At 36.9% G+C, this 15,730-nt stretch overlaps 1 protein-coding gene across 12 annotated transcripts in view; it reads left to right on the top strand.

Annotated features, from left to right (window-relative positions):
• Nucleotides 1-15,730, top strand: part of LOC105338723 (multiple epidermal growth factor-like domains protein 10) — a 128,588-nt gene that overhangs the window by 73,176 nt on the left and 39,682 nt on the right. For all 12 annotated transcript variants that reach the window (XM_066072359.1, XM_066072396.1, XM_066072138.1 and 9 more), the window contains exon 7: nucleotides 8,812-9,036. In XM_066072359.1, coding sequence (XP_065928431.1) covers nucleotides 8,812-9,036 — 225 coding nt within the window. The remainder of the gene's footprint in view (nucleotides 1-8,811; nucleotides 9,037-15,730) is intronic.

Below are 15,730 nucleotides of genomic sequence, written 5' to 3' on the forward strand. Positions count from 1 at the left end.
TGCTAAAGGCAGCCCCTGCCGAAAAAAAAAGTGCCTTCTGCATGAGGTTCATGAGGCACAATTAACCCTCGTTCCGGAATAAAATCAGACATCTTGCCAGTAATTCCAGAATCGATCACTTTCATTGACAATGGAGGTAAACGTACGTTGCATGGGCTGTTTGGTCAGACTACCCTCATGCGAAATTCTCCTTTGCAGCAGAGTAATTGTACTCCATTTTTTGCATAAAGTCGATATCCAGGAACATGTCGATTTGTCAATCCCCTGTGCGCCCCCTGTCAGCCCCTGTGCACATCCCCTGTGTGCCACTGTAAGCCCCTGTCATACCCTGTACGCCCCTGTCATCCCCTGTAAGCCACTGTATTTCCCTGTGCGTGCCCCTGACATTCCATGTACGTTCTGTAAAGTGAACAAATAGCTTTTAAATAATCCTGATTTTTAAAAGTTAATATTCAGCATTCGTGTTTTAGACGGTGCTCGTTTTTCTTAAGTTTGCATTTCATAGAGGGCAAAATTATTAAAAATGTGAATAATCCTGATCCAACATTGACACAAATCAAGGTATACACGTACTTTTTGTAAATAATTTAAAAACAATAAGTGAAGGAATGAGGGATATCTGCAATGTTCTGTGCCAGGTAACCTGTCTGAGCTAAAGCGCATAATATAACACAACATGATCAGCACGTGCATAAACACCAAACACCGATCGAAATGATCACCTACATTTTGACTGTTTTGCCCAGTTTTTATGAAGTTCGTGTAAATAGCTGATCTTTGTTGTCAACATTTTTTGTTGTTGGGCAAATCATGAGAGAGAGAGAAAAGAGAGAGAGAGAGAGGGAGAGAGAGAGAGAGAGAGAGAGAGAGAGAGAGAAAGAGAGAGAGAGAAAAGAGACAGAGAGAGAGAGGGAGAGAGAGAGAGAAAGAGAGAGATATTATTATTTTACTGATAGACCAGTTCATTGGGATAGACGGGGGGATAGACCAGTTCATTGACACTTTTAAATTCTATCAGTGTGCATTTTCCAGATTAGTTATTTATATGCATTATTGTATATATATATATTTAGAGCAATGGTACAGGTAATGAATGATTTAATGCATATCTACAAATGACGGTAACGGGGTAGCATACCTGTATAAACACACAATGATGATCTTAAACAATGTTCCGGGTTTGGGATTAGAAAGATATCATACATTTGTTTAAATTTGATTTGATTTGAAAAAATGAGAAATATGAGAGCAATCTACAGTTTTAATTTATATCACTGTGCCAAATGATGTTCTGAATTTAAATCTTTCTTTTCATGTTTTTTAATTCTTAGAACTGAGAAATCGAAATTTGTACTTTCTTGTTTTTTCTTGACAGACTGAAAAAAGTCATAAGGGGTGTTTCAACAATATATTGCATCATCGTGTAGCATTACCAAGCATCAAGGCCCTAGGACGTGTGTATATACATATACAAGTACACGTGTGTCTGTCACCTCATTGTTCCCAATCTCGTAACCGTGCACTGCAAATTGTCAAGAACGTCCTTGTACAGTAGCTATTGTATAATCACTGACCGACCATTCATATCTTAGGAAGTGTGTGTATATATACATGTACACGTGTGTCTATCATCTCGTTTCTTCCTACTTCGCTATCGTACACTGCAAATTGTCAAGAGGGGTTGTTTACAGTAGCTATTATGTCAACATCCTCTCCTTTGGAAAGTATAGCTTCAATTAGCTAGTTGTTAATCGTGTTTTCAAGTTCATTGATCAACTGATCTGGTGTAGAAAAAAAACATTGATGAATCAAAAATCAATTTAAATAATTATAGAGAATTTGTTATGAAAAATTAGAATTGTCATTTTTTTCATTGCATGTTTAATTATTAGGAAAATAATTCTCGGGTAAAATATTAGTATCTTTAATGAGAAAGCAAAACAAACTCTCTCGCTCTCTCTCCCTGTCTCTGTCTCTGCCTGACTGTCTGTCTGTCTCTCTCTCTCTTTCTCTGTCTCTGTCTCTCTCTCTCAGTATCTACATAAACTCCTTAGGTTACATGTGTAGAAAACACTTAGTTTAGTTCTACATTTACATGTAATATGTGTTGTGTATGTTCTAACAAGGCTGCAGATTGATAAAGAATTGGTAATGAAATTAGCATTGCATGTTTACTTATGAAGAAATTGATTCCCGAGGAAACTATATAATTAAATATTTAATTAAAAATCAATGCAAACTCTCGGTTTCTTCCTGACTGTCTGTCTCTCTCTTTCTCGCATATGATTAATCAGGTTTTTTTATTTCTCGACCAATATCGAAATAACCTCCTACATGTTGGAAAAAGCATTGGCATGTTCTGACCTTGGCGGCAGGACGGCGTTTTAAAACAGAACTTACGACCAAATAAATTTAATGAATGTTAAAATCAATATTTCATTTTGTTGGCTGTAAAATATTATCATGGACATCAAAGTAGTTCTATAAATATGGTTATGTCTAAGTTTTGTTCTTTAAATATCATTCCATGAGACTGAAAATATTAACGACTCTGCCGTAAGTTCTTTTGTATAACGCAAATTTCTGTTCACTGGCAATTAATTAAATTATCTTTGATATCTTCCACTTTGCAGTAAAAATGGATATGGAAATTAGATTTTAGAAATTAATGAAATTGATTATGATAATAAATCATCAGTTTTACCTCAAATTAAGAGTCCAATAAGCTGGTCAGAAACATATTAAACAAACATACTAAAATAATTTCTTAGCCAAACTTATATAAGCTATTGAAGCTATATTTTGCTATTCACGGGAAATTAATAAAGGTATATCAAAATACTGGGTGAAAAAAAAAAGAAAGGCGTACTCTAATGGAACATGGCTACTTATAATTTCTACATTCTGACTGATTTACTGGTTTTAGTGTGTACCTATATGTTTAGATATATTCAAAATTAAATGCTTAATACCATGTGTAGCGCTTGATCTTTGGTTTTATTTTATTATTTATTACCAAGAATCATACGATTCATAGGTTTAGGATATTCATAGTAAAAGTGTACATCTAAGTGTAGACAATTTTAAAAATGAACAATTCACTCTATGTATTTTTATGTCTGTTTTTCAAACATAATGGAGTGGCGATGTTCCTGAACTCTGAAGGACTACATGCTCTGACGGCTTTCACATCTATCTAAAATAATCCCCGCCCTCACGTGAGGTTTACCACCCGGTGAATCTCAAGTCTTTAGTTTTTAGCATGATTATATAAGTATCAATAAATTTTTAACAAAAAAATGTGATTTCTAAAATTACGATAACAGTGCGTCTTGTGATTTGGCGCTGTTAAGTGCAAAATTTGACTTATAGCTCAAAATATAACATATGTGATTTAAATAGTTGAATAAAGTAAATACTATTGAAAAAAAACAAAAGTCAAAAGCCGTACAGATGATGTCAGGGGTATACACAGGGAAGTACAGTGGCTTACATGGTGGGTTGACAGGTGCATACAGGGGATGACAGGGGCTTACAGTGGCACACAGGGGATATATACAGGGGCGCACGTGAGATGTCAGGGTATACATGGGCTCTGTATAGAGGCTGAAAGGGAGTGTAGAGGTGATGACAGTAAAAACACAGGGGGTGACAGGGGATTTTCATACGGACAGGTGTTGTTAGAGCTAGCAGTGTGCAATGTCGAGTACTGCACTCCCTGGGACACCATCTACCTTAACCGGTATGTGCCGCACACTTTCCCCACAGGCAAAGCTCCCAGACCTGACAGATGGCACAACTCGAGAAGCCGCCCCAACTGTTGGAGTATCGAGGGAACTTACATGCTTGTTGTCACCACTTTTACCCACGCGAGCTTGTGGATAAGAGGATTCGACCCGATATTTGTTCAGGTAAACTCGCTTTAAATACCACTGCTGATAGCATGCAGAACATAAAGCAGACCCCTGCTGACAATCGCGAGGACAAGGGGGATAGCCCCCCCCCCCCATTCCACGCATTACTGGCAATAGCTAAATGAGCAACAGGCTCTGGCCTCTGTGGCAGATCACGCCTTGCTTGTCTATAAGAGTCACTACACAGTGAGTATATAGAGGATCTTGACTGCCCTGACGGACACACCTTACAACGATTTCCACCAAAGTACGGCCCCATTACTCCGATACACTATTCACGTGTCCCGACATTGCTGTCCGATACGTGGCCTACCCTACTGTCTCCAGTATTCCAGTGGTCTGGGAATGCCAACCATGAATGCTATCTTTGACTGTGTCTCTGGCCAGGAAAACCATCCTCAGTTGGACTACCCTCCCACTATTACTTGTACCATTCGAGCAGGGATCACAGTGTTAGCAACCCTGGAAAACCTAGCATTCAATACAGGGTCCCTATCTAGTGTCCATTGTTATACCCCTGTAAAACAGTTACTATATAACTCTATACGAAAATAAGTCCAGCATTTTGACTGTTTGACTGGAACTGTTAGATTGGAACTGTTAAAATTGACCGTTAAAAAAAGACTGTTGACCGGTGACGTCACATTCCGCGAAAACGTGTTATTGACTAGAAGGGGTATAACAAAACAGTTGTTGACTGTGTCTCGGGCAACAGTTTGCGAGCCGGTCCGACCAATCAACAGTTGCCCTCGACCCCAGTCAACAACTTTATACTGTTCCATGACCCATTTTCGCCTCAAGAGGCGGGATGGCGTGCGCGTTCTCCCTGGGACTTAATCCCTGAGAGTGATTTTCCCCCAAGTTCCCTGACACCTTCACCAAAAATTTTGTAATCTAGGCAAACTGTGACTCGAAAGCTAAAACCCGTGCTTTAATTAGAACACAATTGTGGTCCGCCGGGAGGACTCCATGGCCCGTGAATTGCCAGACCCAGCTGTTTCATACACACCCATTTTTTAAGTAGCCCTATCCCCACTCACCCCTGGGTAAGGAACATGTCTACCTACCCTATCACAGTACTATCTTTCATTACCCGGGCGTGCGGAGTGCTGTACACTGGCGGCATAAAAAGGTGTTATCAAGTCTAAAAGCTTGTCAGACCTATTGTACACCTGACCTCCTAGTGCATTTATATCCTCTAAACTTGGGTTCCAGCTAGATCAGCTTCCCTAGTTCCCTTGCCATCCGGGACATCCATGAAACTCGTCACTCGAGAGCCAACCCTGCCCAAACCAAATGACCAATGCTTAGTGTGTTAATAGTGGTTTTTGAATTTAAACAACTGTGTGTACCTGTCTGAAGCCTGTGTCGGAGAGATACAGCCCTATTATAGGCATAGATCCGTATCAGGACAGATCTCGAGGCGGCGACCTGTGATTCGGATAAAGCCCTAGGATACGTCACATAGAGTCCCGTCATCTTTTGTGATATACATGTTTTCGTTTTAACTTGAAGTTCTTATTTAAAGCTATTTTTCTAATCCTAAATCTAAATACTATAATTATCTAACATAAAAAATTTTAGAAATCGCTTATATGAAAGAGTTTCGTACAATGGACGGTAGTTTTTAAAACAAATTTCATTTTTTCATTTAGGTAGCAAGGGACAGTTTCGAATAAAGTACCCGTCAATATTTTTGTAAAATTGAGAGTTGCTGTACTTGAAGGCTTATGAGTGTTGCTAAAATTCATAAAATGATTTTTTAATGATTATCATTAGTTAGAGGGGTGTCTCTTGTTGAATTTGATATGCAATATGTAGGCCCCTTATGTAAGGTACATGAGAATCAGATGTAAAATGCGAAACCTGCGGCTATGACTGTTGTGCTGACTTTACACGGTGAAATTGCAAGTTACAGACGGGAGGTAAAATAACACGAAAAGTAGGTGGATGGGACATTGTAAACTATACACCGGTAAGTTTCTGACATGTGATAGTGCAACATGCACACGGTACGGAAGGTCAACCCTCTGCAGGGAATTAGCTGCGGGAGGTCTAAAAAGCTGAAAAATCATGAAAAACTAGTAAAATATGAAAGGGTCAAAATCTCATAAAAACCAGTATGTAGAGGATTTTACAGGTTTTGATTAGTAATTTTCTTCAGAAATTGGTGATTGGCCTTATAAAGAGTGAATTAAAGGTATTTGTGCTGAATGGGAACTGAGGAAATTCTAGTTACAGAGTTCCGAAGACATGCATCCCTTGGCTACAATGAATTGTTTAAAAAAAACTGTCCCCTGCCACCTTAGATAAAGTGATTTTCTTCAGACTCCGGTGTTTATGTTTGACAGTAAGCATGTGGAAAATTAAAAACATTTACATAAAGCATTACCGCTAAATACACAAATTATATTTATATCTACCAGGTATTTTTTTTTATTTCCTGAAGAAAATCGATTGTAAGTTTTGAACTGAAAAGCAAGAAATCTTCGCTATCGAGTAAAACGTTAAAAATTCCCCCCAAAAAAACTGTAAGGGAAGAAGCGCGTTCTCGTTGCTGTATACTTCCTATCGATATAACCAATGAAATCAAATATAATGTTATAAATGTTTTCTTTCCCAAAATTGTTACAAAACAGTGTATTCCACTCGGTTAGAAAATGAAATAAGAATGTAAGTCCTGAGTTCGAATCCCGTTGGAGCTTTTATAGTTTTTACATTCCAAATATGTTTAAAATATTTTTTTTTTTGGTCAAATATTGTAACATAAGAAAAACCGGTGATAGTAATTTGTTTATTGCCTGACGTCATGACGTCAGGCATATCTAAGGTTTAAAAGTTGCAATCTCCGAAACAGTGCAGACAATGGGAAAAGCAATATCATGATATATCACTAAAAAGATTAACCGATGCATGTTTAAGATGTCGGCATTTACATTCACAATTGATAAAATCAGTGTTATATGGCATGTTATAACAACAGCGAGCAAGAGTTTTCAAGTAAAAGGGACGTTCACCATGCAATACACGTATGTAGTCCTGATTTGAAAATAGATCAGCATTCCACCATATTTGAACGGTGAAAAAGGGGAAGGAGGTCATCGCAACAAGTTATAACATATTGTCTATTACGGTACAATGTAAGTAATAATTAGTGTTGGATTATCATTATTACAAGAGAGTCATCAGTTTGAATTAAAATAAAGGTATATTTATACAGCTGGAATGTTTACTGGAGGAACTAAATCGCCAAAGTGGGGTGTGACCCGATTTTCGTTCAGTCGGGCGATTTCATTAATCTTGAAAAGTGATTATAACTATTAAATGTACACTACTACATTTTGACAATTACTAATCAAATGTGTTTCTTAATTCGATAGATTTCTTCCAAAACATCCGAACCAAAGTATAATATACATGTATGTAGCTGTTACAGAACAAATGTCAACAATTCATCTGATCCCATCCCCATGGTTCTCGGTAATAGCAGAATTTCGCGCCATAATGTCTCATTCATAGTTTTTGCGTGTTTAAATCACAGGCACGTAGCATCGGGGGTTGGGGTGAGGAGGCTGCTTCCCCCTTCACCACTTTTTTGGCAGCTGGCACTTTTCTTAACTTTATAGGATAAATGGAAATATCATGGATTTGCCCCCCCCCCCCCTCCACTTTTGTAGGAGCATGCAATAAATGAAACTGCAAATAAGGAATTCTAATTGAATTGAAGTTACAGTTAGGGTTTTTTTCAATGAATTTGAGAATTCATCCTTTTTTAATTGCTTTTCAAGATGATTTTGATTAAGCTGCCCACACACATTCAAAATCAAAACGTGTTTGTATACCCTTTCATATTTCATATGGTTGGACATTTTTAAAAATGCCTTTCAGTTGATTTTGCATCTTAATTAATATAACAAATACATGTACAATTAAAAATACCCGACTTTTTACCCTCCAGCTTTCAAGCTTACATAAACTTATATGATATGTGTACATTCCTAAAAAAATGAATTGATAAAATAAATGAATTTCAATGAATTTTAATTGATATATATATTTACATGTTCTAGATCGAGGAAAAGACTGATATTTCGTCCTTAATTTGCACGTTCCGTTTATAAATTTATGATCAGCAGCGAAAATTAAAATTCATTTCTGATAAGCCTAATTGATACATGCATGCTTCTATTGAATAATTTTGTTTAGTCAGGCAAGCATTTTTGAAAGCTATTACTTGTAATATACTTCTGTCCACGTTATTAAAATGTGCCCCATACCACCTTTACAAGCACTGGATTTTACACTGGATCCGCCTCTGGTATTAATTAGTATTGAAAAATTAGACATAATGTGAATCTAGGAAACAGTGGTTCCATGTTGCGCGTCAGATGAATGGCGGGATCTATAGGATGTATTAAAAGTCTGCCTTCTACTCTTCTTTCATGTATATACCGGTATATCAACAGATACAGTTGATGGCATTTACATCTCGGTGATAAGGCCATTTACCATGCAGTGTGGCTCTTTATCGTGCCGCTGCCTACATGTATCTTGGCACGATATCTCAGCTTTCAAAGTCCCTTTTCAAAAGACAGGAAACGTTCTATTTTTAGAGGGAGGTTTTGTTGTGTGTTTTGTTGGATACAATTTAAATTATGTAAACAAACAGTTCAATCTTTAAACTGATTTTCAAAAATTGGTTGACATTTACAACCAAAATATATACATTCCTGATAACAGTTAGAATTTATTTATATTACTATCAGTATGAATGTTAATGTATTTATCTAATTCATAGTTAAACTTTTTTATGTATAGTGATGTTTTTAATAACCAAAGCATCGTGTGTTGATATACATCCCGAGAATGACATTATACTGTGTGTTTATCTTCACAGTTAATGTCGCCCTCAACAAACCAGCGTACCAACAGAACTCTGTACCAGGTGACACATTTGACGCCAGTAACGTTGTGGACGGACGTAAATCAGACCTGAGTGGTAGAGGAGGTCAATGTGCTGGATCATATGATGAACAAACCGCCACCTGGTGGGTGAACCTGACCACCATCCACAGCATCTACAACATCACCATATACTTCATGACGTACACTAATCTACAGGGTATAGTCACATTTTATTCTTTTATATTTACCCTCATATAACAATTCAAAATTCATGATCAAATGATATTTATTTCCACTGACTATTATATTTAAGAATTATCCTATTGTGTTTGATGTAAAAGTTCGTACCACGATCTGATTATGATGTTTGAAATAGTTATTATGCAGGTTTATTTCTTGATTTTTCGATAATGCCGTGCATTGTTTTTACACGATAGCTCCTCTATTTTCCACGTTTGTTTGATTACCAATAATTTCTTATGTTTGTATTGCTTATCGAACGAAATATTGAACACAACTGAACTTTCGTAGATGCTGCTTTTTCACCCGCTTTTAAACTTTAAAAACAACACATTAGTCATGTATTTGTATTCTATATAGCGACCGACTGTTAAAATGTTAAATACTTTTAAAAACATGTACATGTAACTCAAGGATTCGAAGAGTTTGAAAAATATGTTAACACTGTAAACTTTTCATTTGATTTGATGGGAAAATCTTATTCTTCGTGACATTTACAAGAAAAGTGCTTTTAAAGAAACAACTTAAAACTAAATCTATATGTATGAATGAAATATAAGTGATAATCTGCACGAAACATAAGTTGCTCTTTTGTGCAATCTGACAACCCAAATCCACGTGTTATGTGTACTTTTTGAGATATTTAACGTACACACATTTTTTGTGTTATTAGACTCTCAGTCTGTCATAACATCACCGAGGTTTTATAGTTTAAGCATTTATATGATAATATATTCATCTCAGGTCAGTTACATACATGGTTCTAAATTCAATAACATTAACAGGTTTGAAAAAAAAACCCAGTCATTTATACTGTTATGCTTTTGATATAAAGTCAATGGCATCGCTGTTTTATCATTGAAAAAAAAAATATATTGATCGCTAAATATATACACTACACGACCGCGGATCCAGAAAATTCTTCCGGGGGGGGGGGGGGGTAGGGTGGTCTGATAGGGTCTGAGGCATACTTTTGGCAATTTTTTTTATACAAATTTAAAGAAAAATTAATTTACAAGGGGGGACCGGACCCCTCTAACACACACCTTTCCTCTCTAGATCCGCGCATGCTACATGTAAGACCTCTGTGAAAATTACCATGCATGGACGCTGCACAATAAACGTCATTTATTATATTTTCTCATCTTATTTTCATGCATACAATCAACAAAGATGATGGGTGCATAAGGCGTGTAAAACATCCATGCACGGTCGGACAAGATACTGAGAAATTAGAATATCAAATGCAAATCATTCTAATATTTTAAAAAATATCATTTAAAACAATATATATTTAACATATCATTTATTTTTAATCTATAAATATGTTCAATACTGGGAATATGTTGATTCAAACAGACATATACGTATCAAAACCTGCAAAAAGTGGGGTTTTTTTAGAACTTAAAGGCATTTTCTTATATAGAGTGGGTCTGTGCTCTATATTTTTTCTCATAGCCTAAACAAGGTATAATGGAAAACAAACCGATTTCAAACAACAAAAACGTGGAGAGGTGACCCACTATACATTAAAACTATTATTTTGTATCCCAACATTTGAACGTTTTAAAAAAATAATACAAGTCCGTGAATTCGAGGCCAAAGTGACACATAGTATTTAAACAGCCTACTTTGTTGTGTCTGAAATGGCTCAGTTGTTAGAGCACCAGACATACAGCTAACCTTATATATCTAGGGATTTTGTGTCATGGGTTCGATAGCACACACATTTGGGGCAATATTTTTTTTTATTTTTTGTTAAATATATTAAAAACTGAATATAGTTAGAAATTGTGCTTTTGCAAACTTGAATTAAAATATATTTAAATAGATTCAATTTAAAAAAAATCAAAAATGTATTTTACGACTAAACTGAATGGGCTTTTGCGCTATATATTCCCTATACACCTTCTTTTGCCGATATTGACAGTCAGTGTTTCTTATGGGTGTCTGTTACAATGTACAGCAAAAATAATATTTCGAAAATCGGAGAATTGTTCAGATTAAAAAAAACAGATAATCACATTGCCGATGTCTGTATTGAGAGAGAGAGAGAGAGAGAGAGAGAGAGAGAGAGAGAGAGAGAGAGAGAGAGAGCAAGAGCAAGTTGGGGAGGAGGGTAAAGAGAGATGTATTCATTCAATCATTCATTTTTCAACATTACTAATAAGAACATTTGATTTGGTTAATAATCAAAACCCAGTGTGATAACCCACTAAATATAAGATACGTCTATCAGTTCTCGTACTATCGATATACACATGGAAATTAATCTTGCATTTGAAAAAAAGAAAACAACAAATGTGGATAATTCTTGATTATTCCAATGATTACAGTTTATAAAATCGCATCAGAGATACAACGCTGTACACATACAAGCCTGAAGAATTTATTTGTTTGATTAAATAATTAAAAGTAGGTAATTTTTGCAAATATATATATCAAGTCTACATGTAGCATTGGTTTAAAATATCCTTTATGGTAATAGTGGTCATTAATCTTGAATTCTTAGGATAGTTAATATTAAATGTACACAATTTATTTACTTCTATTGTGCTGAATAATCCCATAAGTATACAGTAAAACTTGTTGAATCTGAATGTTGTCCATTCCGGCATGTTGTCCAATCCGGCAAAATTATTCAGTCCCTTGACATTTTCTTATCATTTTATGTTTAAAAAAATGTTGTGTAACCCAGATCTTGTCTATTCTGTAAAACCGGCCGAGATGAAAAGAACCAACTCTTTATAATTAGTGGAAGTTATCTCCCGTACTCCGGCCACTCATCGATCGGCCTTATGCGGGATAATTACTGCTCAATTATCGATCAATTTTCCTTCGTTGCTTTTTGATTTAAACAACTGTGAACATAAGTCAAAACTAGCAATTCATTTCAGTTGATACCGTTAGGTCTTGTTATAAATAAATACGCATTTTTTCTGCCAGAATGACATCCAAAATGGGGGTTGTGTATTATATTTCACCTCATTTTTTTCAGGCCATGATTCACGACACCGTGGGAGTAAAACTGCCGGTATTGTTTGTAATGCGCGTTGTATCATAGTTACACTTACGGAGTCACATTTTACTTCGTCAAAATGCTCCATTCTTGATTAAATTTCCGTTTATTACCGTTTTAAGCTCACCGGAGCTGAAAGCTCAAGTGAGCTATTCTGATCACATTTTGTCTGTGTGTCTGTAAACTTCTCATATTTTCAACATCTTCTCAAGAACCACTGGGCCAATTTTAAACAAACTTGGCACAAAGCATCCTTAGCCTAAGGCTAAATTAAGGACCACGCCCTTTTGCAAAGGGAGATAATTAGGAATTTATGAAAATTATCGAGAAATTTTCAAAAATCTTCTTCTCACGAACCATAAAACCAGAAAAGCTGAAACTTGTGTGGAAGCATCCTCAGGTAGTGTAGATACAAAGTTGTGAAAATCATGACCCCAGGGGGTAGGATGGGGCCACAATGGGGGGGGGGTCGAAGTTTAACATAGGAATATAAAGAGTAAATCTTTAAAAATATTCTTCTCAGAAACGAATCAGCCAGGAAAGCTGAAACTTGTACGGACGCATCCTCAGGTAGTGTTAATTCAAAGTTGTGAAAAACATGACCCCCAGGGGTAGGGTGGGTCCACAATGAGGGGGGGGGGGTCAAAGTTCAACACATGAATATATAGAGTAAATCTTTAAAAATCTTCTACTCAGAAACTTTTCAGCCAGGAAAGCTGAAACTTGCGTGACTGCATCCTCAGGTAGTGTAGATACAAAGTTGTGAAAATAATGACCCCCGGGGGTAGGATGGGGCCACAATGGGGGGGGGGGGTCGAAGTTTTACATAGGAATATAGAGAGTAAATCTTTAAAATTCTTCTTCTCGGAAACTAATCAGCTAGGAAAGCTGAAACTTGTGTGGAAGCATCCTAAGGTAGGGTAGATACAAAGTTGCGAAAATCATAATCCCCGGGGGTAGGATGGGGCCACAATGAGTGGCTCGAAGTTTTACATAATAATATCTGAGTAAATCTTTTAAAATCTTCTTCTCAAAAACTAATCAGCCAGGAAAGCTAAAATTTGTGTGACTGCATCTTCAGGTAGTGTAAAAATAAAGTTGTGAAAATCATGACCCCCGGGGGTAGGATGGGGCCACATTGGGGGTTGAAGTTTAACTTAGGAATATAGAGAGTAAATCTTTAAAAATCTTCGTCTCAGAAACTAATCAGCTAGGAAAGCTGAAACTTGTGTGGAAGCATCCTAAGGTAGGGTAGATACAAAGTTGCGAAAATCGTAATCCCCGGGGGTAGGATGGGGCCACAATGGGTGGCTCGAAGTTTTACATAAGAATATCTGAGTAAATCTTTAAAAATCTTCTTCTCAAAAACTAATCAGCCAGGAAAACTGACACTTGTGTGGAAGCATTCTCAGGTAGTGTAGATTCAAAGTTGTGAAAACATGACCCCCAGGAGTAGGATGGGGCCACAATGGAGGGTCGAAGTTTTACATAGGAATATAGAGAGTGAATCTTTAAAAATCTTCTTCTCAGAAACTAATCAGCCAGAAAAGCTGAAAATTGTTTGGAAGCATCCTCAGGCATTGTAAATTCAAAGTTGTGGAAATCATCACCCTCAGGGGGAGGCTGGGGCCACAATGGGGGTCAAAGTTTAACACAAGAATATACGGAGTAAATCTTTAAAACTCTTCTTCTCAGAAACTAATTAGCCAGGTAAGCTGAAAATTGTGTGACTGCATCCTCAGGTAGTGTTAAAACAAAGTTGTAAAAATCATGACCCCGGGGTGTAGGATGTGGCCACAATGGGGGGGTCGAAGTTTTACATAGGAATATAGAGAGCAAATCTTTAAAAATCTTTTCAGAAACTAATGATCCAGGAAAGCTGAAACTTGTATGGAAGCATCCTCAGGTAGTTTAGATTGAAAGTTGCAAAAATAATAACCCCTGGGGGTAGGATGGGGCCATAATGGGTGGCTCGAAGTTTTACGTAAGAATATCTGAGTAAATCTTTTAAATTCTTCTTGTCAGAAACTAATCAGCAAGGAAAGCTGAAACTTGTATGGATGCATACTCAGGCATTGTAAATTTGAAGTTGTGAAAATCATGACCCTCGGGGGGAGGGTGGGGCCACAAAAGGGGGTCAAAGTTTAACAAAGGAATTTATAGAGTAAATCTTTAAAAATCTACTTCTCAGAAACTAATCAGCCAGGAAAACTGACATTGTGTGACTGCATCCTCAGGTAGTGTAGATACAAAGTTGTGAAAATCATGACCCCCGGGGGTAGGATGGGGCCACAATGGGGGGTCGATGTATTACATAGGAATATAGAGAGTAAATCTTTAAAAATATTCTTCTCAAAAACTAATCAGCCAGGAAAGCTGAAAATTGTGTGGAAGCATCCTCAGGCATTGTATATTCAAAGTTGTGAAAATCATGACCCTCAGGGGGAGGGTGGGGCTACAATGGGGGTCAAAGTTTAACACATGAATATATAGAGTAAATCTTTAAAACTCTTCTTCTCAGAAACTAATCAGCCAGGTAAACTGAAAATTGTGTGACTGCATCTTCAGGTAGTGTAGATACAAAGTTGTGAAAATCATGACCCCCGGATGTCGGATGTGGCCACAATGGAGGGTCGAAGTTTTACATAAGAATATTGAGAGTAAATCTTTAAAAATCTTCTTCTCAGAAACAAATTAGCCAGGAAAGCTGAAACTTGTATGGAAGCATCCCTGGAAGTGTAGATTGAAAGTTGCAAAAATCATAACCCCTGGGGGTAGGATGGGGCCACAATGGGTGGCTCGAAGTTTTACATAGGAATAAAGAGAGTAAATCTTTAAAAAAAAATTTCTCAGAAACTAATTAGCCAGGAAAGCTGAAAATTGTATGGAAGCATTCTCAGGTAGTGTAGATTCAAAGTTGCAAAAATCATAGCCCCTGGGGGTAGGATGGGGCCACAATGGGTGGCTCGAAGTTTTACATAAGAATATCTGATTAAATCTTTAAAAATCTTCTTTTCAAAACCTAATCAGCCAGGAATGCTGAAACTTGCGTGGAAGCATTCTCAGGTAGTGTAGATTCAAGGTTGTGAAAATCATTACCCCCAGTGGTAGGGGGGGGGGGGCACAATAGGAGGATTAAAGTTTTACATAAGAATATATGAAGTAAATCTTTAAAAATCTTCTTCTCATAAACTAATCAGATAGGGAAGCTGAAACTTGTGTGGAAGCATCCTCAGGTAGTGTAAATTCAAAGTTGTGAAAATCATGACCCCCAGGGGTAGGATAGAGCCACATTAGGGGGGGGGGGAATCGAAGTTTAACATATGAATTTATAGATACATTTTTTAAAAAAATCTTCTTTGGGGGGAGGATGGGGCCACAATGGGGGGTCAAAGTTTCTCAGAAACTAATCAGCCAGGAAAGCATCCTCAGGTAGTGAAAATTCAAAGTTGTGAAAACCATGATCCTTAGGGGTAGGGTGGGGCCACAATGGGGAGTCAAAGTTTAACAAAGGAATATATAGAGTAAATCTTTAAAGACCTTCTTCTCAGAAACTAATCAATCAGATGATTCTTTATAATTGTTAAGACTTTGGCCCCAGGACAATTCTTCTGCCTCACATGAAGGTTCAGAGTTTGATGTAGGTTTATAA

The sequence above is a fragment of the Magallana gigas genome, chromosome 1, assembly GCF_963853765.1.
Source record: "Magallana gigas chromosome 1, xbMagGiga1.1, whole genome shotgun sequence".
In the NCBI taxonomy this organism is placed as follows: Eukaryota; Metazoa; Mollusca; class Bivalvia; order Ostreida; family Ostreidae; genus Magallana; species Magallana gigas.